This window comes from Perca flavescens, chromosome 13, assembly GCF_004354835.1.
Source record: "Perca flavescens isolate YP-PL-M2 chromosome 13, PFLA_1.0, whole genome shotgun sequence".
In the NCBI taxonomy this organism is placed as follows: domain Eukaryota; kingdom Metazoa; phylum Chordata; class Actinopteri; order Perciformes; family Percidae; genus Perca; species Perca flavescens.
Genome location: NC_041343.1, coordinates 32587837 through 32599766, shown reverse-complemented (window position 1 = coordinate 32599766; position 11930 = coordinate 32587837). Strand labels below are relative to the sequence as shown.

The window sequence follows — 11930 nt, the reverse complement described above, 5'->3', positions numbered from 1 at the left end:
CGTCTCGTATCGATCGCAGACTTTAAAAAGATATCCGCAGATATGGTGGAATCAATACATGGTATTGTGATAAAACTTGCGATTTATATTTAACTTTTTAGGCACAATTATGAGTGAAAGTACAAAACTGTACAATACTGTGCAAGTGCAAAAAGTTGGACGCAGAACTGCAGCTCGTTTGTGAAATGGCCCTTTATCTCGTCAAGGATGCTTAGTACATCCCTGACGAGATAAAGTCAGGCGCGTGCACACGTGTTGAATCGTTACAATAACTTCAGACTAAGACTAGAGAAAAGTAGCATGTTAATATAACCGTCAAACAACCACGCTCCATTGGTGAATTGTTGCTTTTTAAGAGTAAAATCTTTGGGGGGTAAATGATGTCTGTGCAAACTTACACACTCAAAAATAGAAGTACGTAAGTTGTACCTAAAAGGGTGCAAAAGCTTGTCGTAAGAGAGGTACCCTTTTCAAAGACAATTATGTATCCTTCTCTTTCATTTTGTACCCTCAAATTAGTCAAAATGTGCAGTTCTGGCCTCTTAAAGAACAATACTGTACTCTCAAGGGAACTTATTAAAACGTGTATCTGTAAGCAGCGCATTTAAATTAACTTTGGCGGCTAACATTGTAAAGTTACTAGCTAATTTTGGCTGGTGGTGAATGAAGCAAACTAAATTTTGGCCGGTTTTGTGTACGTTTGGCTTCGAAATGTAGTCTTTATCTCGCGACACTGCTTGTACAGTAGAAATAATCCTACATTTCCCATGAACACTATGGGCCCTATTTTAACGATCGTGAAGCGCCTTGTCACTTTTTTCAATGTTTTTGTCACTTTTTTTCCTGTTTGATGCTATTTTTCACTAACACCAACTTATTACCAATAGTTTTACACGGATTTTTGAAATGTATGCTCAATAAATGTCATTTATAGGAGATTATACCGGATTTTGAATTGATGAATGATTCTGACTAATATTAGAGGAATGTGTTCAATGAAAGCAATCGAGTACTTGCAATTGTACTTCATTTTTTGAGTAATTTGGTTAAAAAGAAACCCACATTTGTGATATAGACGTTTTGAGAATGGGTCAAATGTTGGACCGAGGACACCATGAGGGTTAAAAGATTTTCGGGAGGTTTTGACAGGCGGCGAATCGAGCTTGATTCAACTTTATGAGACTTTATGCGAGCGGGCGACTCGCCACGACGCTCCCAGAATACATTGCGCGGCTGGTTTGCAGAGACAATGAAACAGGAAGCGTGGAAATGGCGCTTCACAGTGGACACGTACTATATCGATGAGCGTCAGCATCCTCTCAGGGGCTCCATAGATTTAGGAAAGAGATAAGATGTGAGAAGGATCACCTCAGGCTGGCCGATACGGTCGACATTGTTATCACAAAAGCGATACAGATACTTTCTGGTAACGGTAGATAACACGATATGCCAAAGATGTGCAAAACGTTCAAAATAATGAACTGTTTTTAGGTGAGAAACAGAAACTCGTAGAACAATATCATCGCGATATGATTTAACTAAAATTTGATAGCATTGAATAATTGCCCAGCCCTAGGATTTACAATTTAGTACAAATAATCAGGGATGCACCGAATCCAGGATTGGGCTTCAGATTTGGCTGAATATTGGGCTTTTTGACGGGGTTGGGTTTCTGCTGAATTTTTGTCCGGCAAACCGAACCCTACGCTTGCACTCTGCTTGCTACGCTGGTCACCGTAGTGACGGCGCCGTTGATTACGGGAAGGGGTTTACGTAGGTGAAGCGTTCAATGCAGCAGGCTGTGAGAAAGTGGACATGGATCTGGTTCAATGCAGTAGGCTGTGAGAAAGTGGACATGGATCTGATTCAATGCAGTAGGCTGTGAGAAAGTGGACATGGATCTGATTCAATGCAGCAGGCTGTGAGAAAGTGGACATGGATCTGATTCAATGCAGTAGGCTGTGAGAAAGTGGACATGGATCTGATTCAATGCAGCAGGCTGTGAGAAAGTGGACATGGATCTGATTCAATGCAGCAGGCTGTGAGAAAGTGGACATGGATCTGGTTAGCAGTAGGCTGAGAGAAAGTGGACATGGATCTGGTGAGCAGTAGGCTGTGAGAAAGTGGACATGGATCTGGTGAGCAGTAGGCTGTGAGAAAGTGGACATGGATCTGGTGAGCAGTAAGCTGAGAGAAAGTGGACATGGATCTTGTGAGCAGTAGGCTGAGAGAAAGTGGACATGGATCTTGTGAGCAGCAGGCTGAGAGAAAGTGGACATGGATCTGGTGAGCAGAAAACTTGTTGTTTGGCAGTACTTTCAGTCAAAAGAAGGCCATTCAAGTCCAGCTACATGTTCAATCTGTTCAATGCTGATTGGTCTGGTGGTGGCGAGGACCCTAAACTATACACAACATGGCCGCTGTTACAACATTGGGTATCAAACATCTGAAAGAATACGAGTTGTGCACGAAGGAATCTGCAGACAGCAGCCAGAATGCAGCAACTTCAGGTACGGCAAAGGAAGGACAGTCCCTTCATTCATGTGTTTACTGGGTTCATGGACTGAGGATGGGAGGACGAGTCGGCACAATCTCAACCAGTGGATTCAGGATTCGGCCGAACCCCAAAAATCTGGATACGGGGCATCCCTACAAGTAATGACTTCTTAAATTAAGCATAATGTGTTTGAAGTGCAAAAAATTTCAGAGCTGTGAACACGGGAACAGAGATTTTTCCTGGTCTGGTTTAAAAGAACAGAAGAAGTTTTACAGACATTTATGTCTGAAAACCTTTTTCAAAACAAGTATAGAAACTAAGAATGAAGAATCTAACGGGGGATTTCTACGTATCAATCAAACTATCTTTGACCGTTCATGAACAACAAAGTGGAGGATTTCGAGTAGAAAAGACTGAAGCCCGTCAGAGAGAAAATAAAACTATCCGAGAAATGAAAAAGTAAAAAGTGTAAATGCACCTTTAAGGATCAGCTTCCTGCTGATTCAATATGTACAATCAAACCATGCAGGCTGAAGAAAAAGTGAGCACATATCAGCTGCTCCGACTGTCAATATTCACATATAGATACACTATTAACAAACACGAGTTCTTCACACTTCTACCGAGCGGGAGGGAATCAGCTTCTCATCCCGCGGAGGAAAACTGTCCTACAAGCGAAAACTGTCGGCCAAAAGTTGACTGTAAATATTAAATGGACAGAGCATAGACTGACTTTCACCGGCAATCTGGATGCCAATGCTGCTGAAAGCTAGCCTACAAATTGGCTAAAGCAAGCCAAACATAAAATTAAATGGTTTTTTTTAGATACTTGTTAATGTAAGACATATTATTGAATAAATATTTGGTGTTTTCACTAACTGTAAAATAATAATTACTTATATTTTGTCAATCATTATTGTTGTGTGCTTATTTGGAACACACGTGGGGCTTAAATGGTGCCACGGTACCAATTAATGCCCATGCCAGACTTATGACTTTATTCATAAAATGTCTTTATTTTATATGATAAAAGATACACAAATAAATTAATTTATTTTCAAATGAGAGATTAATCTTACATTTTAATAAATGATTATGTTAATAAACTATGTCAGTATGTAGGAAAAATAACTGAACTCAGATTTTGGTGGGCTTAATGGGTACGTTTACCCTAATTCGAGGTAAGATTTGGCTTCGCTAGGTTTTAAATAGATCTTTCACATCATAGCCACGCCCTAAAACACCCCCTGCTTTATCATCGATTTTTAAAATCAACGAGACCATAATTAAAAAAATTAACATCATTCTGTGTTGCAGAAGACTTAAAACTAGCGATTGAGAAAATGTTTACTGGAGGTAATAAATCAAGTGAGAAGTGGGTCACTTTCTCGTAGACTTCTACAGAAACCGACCTCCTTTTAGCAACCGCATGTGTCGCCCCCTGCTGGAATTCAGAGAGAATTCAGGTTTAAAAGGTCCCATGGCATGAAAATGTCACTTTATGAGGTTTTTTAACATTAATATGAATTCCCCCAGCCTGCCTATGGTCCCCCAGTGGCTAGAAATGGCAATAGGTGTAAACTGAGCCCTGGGTATCCTGCTCTGCCTTTGAGAAAATGAAAGAGACTTCAGATACAGTATTAGGGGACCACAAAGGTCTATATAAAAGAGACTTCGGATACAGTACTAGGGGACCACTAAGCTCTATATAAAAGAGACTTCAGATACAGTATTAGGGGACCACTAAGGTCTATATAAAAGAGACTTCAGATACAGTATTAGGGGACCACTAAGGTCTATATAAAAGAGACTTCAGATACAGTATTAGGGGACCACTAAGGTCTATATAAAAGCATCCAAAGAGCACCATGTCATGGGACCTTTAACGAGTCTCCCTCTGCTGGAATTCAGATAGAAAGCAGGTTTAAGGCACTTCCGCATTTGCAGCACTTCGCCAAACCGGATGCTTTGTCCATTAACATTATACGGTCTATGGATAAAACCAGAAAGCTTCAGTCAGCCATCACAGACAATGAAAACTTTTCATTAAAAACACAAAAATCTGAGGCTTCAATGACCGAATATCTGTTTGTCCACTTGCTGAATTTCACGCTTGACTCAGGTTTTCGCTGGTTTGGGGTCAAAAACAAAAGAAATACTACAAGTTGTGGCCTTTACAAAAGAAGCTATACCCCATCTTCATATGTTTTTTTGTGTTGGGACAGGGCTTGGATATGGGACAGGATATTCGGCTTTTTGTACATTTAGTCATTTGTTTTGCTCACAAAAGATGCTAAATTCATCTTATCATCAGACAAGCTAAATATAACTCTTTGAAATGTGCTAGAAATTAAATATATAAGTGCTTACCCTGGCGTAATTGAGATTTGAGAGTCCAGAGGTTTCTCTACAGATCCATCATTCATCATCGCTTCAAGACCGTGTCTAAATATATCAGATTAGGGCTGCACAATATATGTTTTTTTATCATCATCGCGATATCGACTTGCACAATAAACACATTGCGAAAGACACTGTATCATTGTTTCTTTAGCGCTGCCTTTTATGTTCAATTCAATGTTCAATTTGTCCAATGAAAGAAAGTTGGAGATGATTTCCTTTCATTTGTTTTAAACTCAACAAGCAGTTGGTTGTATTTTAGCAGAATACTGAAAGCAGCAGAAACTGAGAATACTTTAATTTCTGATTATTTATGGCAATGTAATATCGTTAACGCGATATTACAACAACATTATCGCATATTTTCCTCCTATCGTGCAGCCCTAAATCAGATGATTTCTACACGTTCCCAGGGTTCAAAATTCAGCCACTCAATAGATTACCATTGTGTTTTTTTTTTTTAGGGATGGTGAGTGAAGAAAATCTACCAGTTTAGGGTACTATTAGGGTTGCCCGATGGCCCGGGGAAAGAGAAACGCCACATCGGAAAAGTAAATGGGATCAGCCCAATGGTACCATGGCCCGATGTTCCCACATTTTAAAGATTTTTCTTAAAATTAGGCCCTATGTTAGGGTTAGGGTTACATTCCATATGTAGTCCATTGCTACTGGATAATAGGTTGGGTGTGATTGGCTACCAAATTGGGAGAATGGTGGATACAATTTGATACAAATTTATGAAAAAGGAAATGTGGGAACATAGAGCTGTGGGAACATAGGGGACCACTGGGCTGGGACATGGGGCTGTGGGAACATAGGGCTGTGGGACCATAGGGCTGTGGGACCACTGGGCTGTGGGACCACTGGGCTGTGGGAACATAGGGCTGTGGGAACATAGGGCTGTGGGAACATAGGGCTGTGGGAACATAGGGCTGTGGGAACATAAGGCTGTGGGACCATAGGGCTGTGGGAACATAGGGCTGTGGGAACATAGGGCTGTGGGAACATAGGGCTGTGGGAACATAAGGCTGTGGGAACATAGGGCTGTGGGAACATAGGGCTGTGGGAACATAGCATTTTTTCATTATTTTTTGTGACGTTTTTGTTTACGTTTTTAGACTTTTTGTGACGTTTATTTCCAATTTTTTTTTCCAATATATATTTTTTTAACGTTTTTCACACTTTTGATATCTTTTTAAAACGGTTTTTTTAAACAGTTTTTTGACTTTGGGCAAGCAGATTTAAAAAAAAATAATTTTTTAACTTAACGTTGAACCCTGTTAGAACTTCTTCAGAACATCCGATTAACCGCTCAGAGAAGGATCTGGAACTTCACAAATAGCATCGTCCGATTGGTCGGATTGGACTGGAGCAGCATCCAATGGGAAGCCACTGAAGCTGCAGCAACGGGAAGAACCGTGTCCTGTTTCAGGCGCTCCCGACTCCGTCCATGTCGACACGAGAAACGCAGCGAGACATTTGTGCGTTTCCTTCTTTTCTCCGTGTGTTCGCAGCATCGAAACAACTTGTATAACAATTACGTTTCATTCCTCTCCGTAACGAATCAGAAATCAGCCACTTGCGTCCGCAGGACACGTTGAGATTTGTAGTCCGCACGGATGTTTAACTCCAGCATTACGCCAACGACACAACAGAGCAGTTGGCGAGCCAGCCAGAAAAGTTTCTCGCCTAATGCATCAAGGCTGCAGAGAAACATACCGCAAAACGTCAACATGTTATACATTTTCACTTCGTAGCTTTCATTAAACATTATGTAATAAAAACTCTGAATGCAACATGTAATAAAAATAATGGTGCATTATGTAATAACCTACCCAAATGGAAAATGTCTCTCTCTCTACTGGCATTGAAAAAAAAATCTAAAAGCCATAAATATAGCCTTTTTACCCATAAAATATATTTTATTTAAACATGTTTTATGTTTACATATATGTATTATACAATAAGGTACTACAAAATGCGGCAGGTTATTACATAATGTGGAAAAGTTTGTACATATTGCATTCAGTGTTGTTTTGCAGGTGTATAATTACCTAATACATATTGACATCTTGTGTATGTTAACCGGTTTGTTTGTTAGTTGCTTGTTTTTCCTTTTTTGTAGAGAAATTATTAGGTTTTAGTTGTATATTGTGACGCTAAATAAATTTTTCGGGCTTTTCTCCTTTCTTGTAGATGCTTGTTTTTTTAAATTCTATCGTACGCATTTCCCTTGTTTGTGCAAATAAACTAAACTAATGACATAATGAAGTGAAAATGTATTCCATTTGGACTTTTGTGATGCGTCCGGGCAGCCAAACTAGATATTTTCTGACAATAAAGACGCTCAGGGAGCATAAAAACCGGGCCGATCTTCATTTCGTGTGATTCTTCTGTCCGTCCAATGTGGTCGCAGGAAGAGGCGGGACTTACAGTGTATCCCGGAAAACAGAAATAAGGTGCGATGGGGTTCGATGTTCCTCCAGGGGTGTTTTGTCTTAATGTCTCTGGAGCGGCTGGTGGTCGGTGTGCACCCACAGTGAAAGGGTCAGGACTCTGGGTGCGAAGGGGTCTTAGTGTCCCGGGTGCTGGTGGGGGGTGAAGGAGGGGGGAGGAGAGAGAGACAGGTGGCTGGACCGTGGAGGGCTGTGGCCTCCTGCCGGAGGAGAGTCCGCTGCCGACTGAGAGACACTGGCGGGGAGGAAACAAGAGGGAAAAAGACACGGTTCATACTAGAGCTGGGTGATATGTCGATATTATATCGATATATCGTGATATGAGACTAGATATCGTCTTAGATTTTGGATATTGTAATATCGTGATATGACAGTACAGGCCAAAAGTTTGGACACACCTTCTCATTCAATGAGTTTCCTTTTTCATTTTCATGACTATTTACATTGTAGATTTTTTTGATAACTCTGCAAACCCTTGGTGTTCTCTCAATGAGCTTCATGAGGTAGTCACCTGAAATGGTTTTACCTTCACAGGTGTGCCTTGTCAGGGCCAGGTTGGAGATATAATCCCTCCACCTAGTCCTGGGTCTTCCCCGAGGCCTCCTCCCAGCTGGACGTGCCTGGAACACCTCCCTAGGGAGGCGCCCAGGGGGCATCCTTACCAGATGCCCGAACCGAGCTTCTCACGGATGACTGAGCTTCACCCTATCTCTAAGGGAGACGCCAGCCACCCTCCTGAGGAAACCCATTTCGGCCGCTTGTACCCTGGATCTCGTTCTTTCGGTCATGACCCAGCCTTCATGACCATAGGTGAGGGTAGGAACGAAAACTGACCGGTAGATCGAGAGCTTTGCCTTCTGGCTCAGCTCTCTTTTCGTCACAACGGTGCGATAGATTGAATGCAATACAGCACCCGCTGCACCGATTCTCCGACCAATCTCCCGCTCCATTGTCCCCTCACTCGCGAACAAAACCCCAAGGTACTTGAACTCCTTCACTTTGAACGCCTCGGGATCCCCCAGTCGGTGCTGGTTAATGTTGCTCGGGAAAGGGAAGTTTGGGGTCCCCTGCTGGAGCTGCTCCCCCCGCGACCTGATACCGGATAAGCGGATGAAGATGGATGGATGGATGGATGGATGGGCCTTGTCAGGGTTAATTAGTGGAAGTTTTTCCCTTATTAATAAAAAAGCAAAGGGTGGCTACTCTGAAGAATCTAAAATATAAGACATGTTTTCAGTTATTTCACACTTTTTTGTTAAGTACATAATTCCATATGTGTTCATTCATAGTTTTGATGCCTTCAGTGAGAATCTACAATGTAAATAGTCATGAAAATAAAAAGGAAACACATTGAATGAGAAGGTGTGTCCAAACTTTTGGCCTGTACTGTAAGTTTTCTTTCCTGGTTTTTAAAGGCTGCATCACAGTAAAGTGATGTACTTTTCTGAACTTACCAGACTGTTGTAACTGTTCTATTATTTGCCTTTACCCCACTTAGACATTATGTCCACATTACTGATGATTATTTATCTAAAATATAAGTTCATCACATAAAATTGCATAAATATCATATAGCATATTCCATCGCATTTTTTTTAAGAAAACTTGCCGCATAATCAAGGATTTTTGCTCGCAACAATCACAAAAAAACTCAGCATTTTTCTGGAAGGACTGGTAAAGCCTGGTTCACACGGGACGATTTTAAAATTGTCGGCCGATTTTGCAATCCTGAGAGACCCCACACACGGCGATAAAAAAATCACGGGTCAAACAGTTTCGGTGGTACGGCGTGTGGTGCGCAGCACACGGCAACATCAACACATCGCACACACGACCCGATTTGACTCCCGAGCATTCCCGGGTCAGACGGGAAATCTCGCAAAATCCCTCGAGATCAAACGTGACTTCAGAGTAAACAATCATTGCGCACGAAGAGGATGCAGTGGCGATAGTTTGTAGTTTGTTTTTAACCGAAAAAAAACGTTATCAAAAGAAAAGGCGATGGTCAAAGAAGACAACGCGAGCATGGACTATACTCGCTACATCATGATATGGAGGTGATTAGTTTTTTCTCATAGAAATGTCGTTACGTATTACACAGATTAATTACCGTTGAAATAAACGTTTGTATATTCGTTTCCGTGTACTCTGGTGGACTGCAGTTGTGGATGTAGTTATGCCCATTGACTTTATGTATTGTACACAGGCTGCGTGCTTGTTTGTCCCCGGGGGGGGACACCACACACGAGGAGAAATCGGGCCAAAAAAAATCCAACATGTTGGATGATATCCCTGATTTGAGATCGGAGATATCATCCAACATGTTGGATGATATCCCCGATTTGAGATGGGCGAGGTCCCGAGGTCCCTCGGAGCCGACGAGAGCAGTCTTAACACACCACACACGACAGGAATATCTGATCAGATTATTTTACAATAATCGGAGCATCCTTAAGATTGTCCGGAGGGGTGAATCGGGGCTAAAATCGGCCTAATTATCCTGCCGTGTGAACTTAAGTGATAAAACGACGAAGAAAAAGCATAAAAAAAAGGAAACCAACGATGAAAAAAGCATAAAAAAACTACGTAAAAAAACCCTACAAAAATGTCTTTTTTTTAAGTGACAAACATTGAAAAAACGAATACAAAAACAACTGAAATGTTGCCTAGGGCACCAAGGTTAGGGCCGGCTCTGACTCACAGTGTTCCTCACACACTTTTTATTAACAGCTTTTTTTTTTTCACACAACAAAAGGGCCCTAGTCAAGTGTGAACATATGACCTAAAACAGTCTGATGACATGGGAATCACCCCTACTACATAACAGCCTTTAAAACCCGCAAAAGGCGACACTTATGCCACGTAACGATATTATGATATCTAAAATCTAAGATGATATATTTCCCAGCCCTACTTTACTCATGCAGGGTTCAACGATAAGGGTTTAGGCTAACACCTGATGGCCCGGGGCGAGTTAAACGGCACTTTGGGCAAGTAGATATAACAACCCAGTCGCGTCATTGTATCATAATCAAAAATGTGACGAAAATGTCGGAAAAAGTGACAAAAATGACAGAAAAAGTGACTAAAATGTCGGAAATGGGACAGAATGTTGAAAAAAGTGACGAAAAATGTCGGAAAGTGACAAAATTGATGGAAAAAGTGACATAAGTGACTGAAAAAGTGACTAAAATTATGAAAAAAGTGACAAAAATGTTGGAAAAGTGACAAAAATGTTGAAAAAAAGTGACAAAAATGTTGGAAAAGTGACGAAAAAAGTGACAAAAATGTCGGAAAAAGTGACAAAAACGTTGAAAAAAGTGACAAAAAAAGTGACATAACTGTTGAAAAAGGACAAAAATGTCAGAAATGTCATCTGATTTGTATGTGCCGTTGGCCAATCAAGCATCGAGTTGGCGTTTAATGCTTTTGACATTTCTTTACAATTTTGAAGTTTTCACAAATGACTTTTTTTCGACATGTTTTTTGACTATTTTTGTTTACATTTCTGACATTTTGACATGTTTTCAAACTTTTTTTGTTGACGTTCTTCCTCAGATTTCTGTCTCATAGGGGCCAGTAAAAATTTGCTTCAGGCAAGTACAGCTTTTTGGTTTTTGACAAGTGAAAAAAGTGATGCATTTGTTTTATTTTCACCCGCATGTGGCTACATTTTGGACCAATATACAGATATATTGGTTAAGGTCTATGGATATTGTTTTGCAAATCACACCTCAGAATATTTTGTTATGTGTATTTGAGGGTAAATGCAAACACTTTTGGAACATGATTATTTTGATAGCTAAAACTATATCAAATTTATGTATAAAACACTTTAAGAATAGAGTTCATCATCCGCATATGCTAGAAACAATTATAGCAACAAATAACAGAATAACTGAGCATGAAAAGAAATGGAATGTCTGTTTACTTGAATTAGAGGATTGATTTATGTTACTTTTTCATTCTCTTTGTTATTAATTTTGTTTGCTTTGTGCTTATTTTTATTTATAGTTTGCTTTCTTGTTAAAACACTATGAATGTGGGGTTGATTGTTGTGGTGATTGTGGTATGAATGCATGGCGGAGTGGTAGTGGTGGGTGGGGGGTTAGTAGCTTGTTTTGTCTTTGTAATCCCTAATTTGTTGTACGTATTAGATTCTAAATGAAATAAAATGAAATATTAAAAAAAAAGTGACTTTAAAAAAAAAAAAACATGGCCGTTGAACCCTGTCATGATTTGTCATCGCTAAATTCATACACATCTTGTGTTGGAGGCAACCCTCACCTGTAGGGCTGCCACCTCTTAGTCGATTAGTCGACTAATCGGTTGTTTTGGTCTTAGTCGACTAAGATTTCTTTAGTCGATTAGTCATTTTTTATGCTTATTCATGCTTAATTACTTATTTCCAAGAAACTCATGAGCACATTTATGGTAAACACAAGATTTAAAGTGGTGCTTTTGCAGGATTAATTGTGGAGAAACTCAGTTTTATAGATTAGTTAATTAACTACATTTATATTGTGCTTTTCTAGTCTTAACCACCTCTCAAAGCTCACAGCTCTGTCAATTAAATC

The 11930-nt window shown here is 40.3% G+C and overlaps 1 protein-coding gene across 1 annotated transcript in view; it reads right to left on the bottom strand.

The window, feature by feature from the left end:
• Nucleotides 1–6137: 6137 nt before the first annotated feature.
• Nucleotides 6138–11930, bottom strand: part of LOC114566871 (protein FAM122A) — a 13772-nt gene continuing 7979 nt past the window's right edge. The window contains exon 8 of the mRNA XM_028595698.1: nt 6138–7588. Within this exon, the coding sequence (XP_028451499.1) occupies nt 7471–7588 (118 nt within the window). The 3' untranslated portion in view covers nt 6138–7470. The remainder of the gene's footprint in view (nt 7589–11930) is intronic.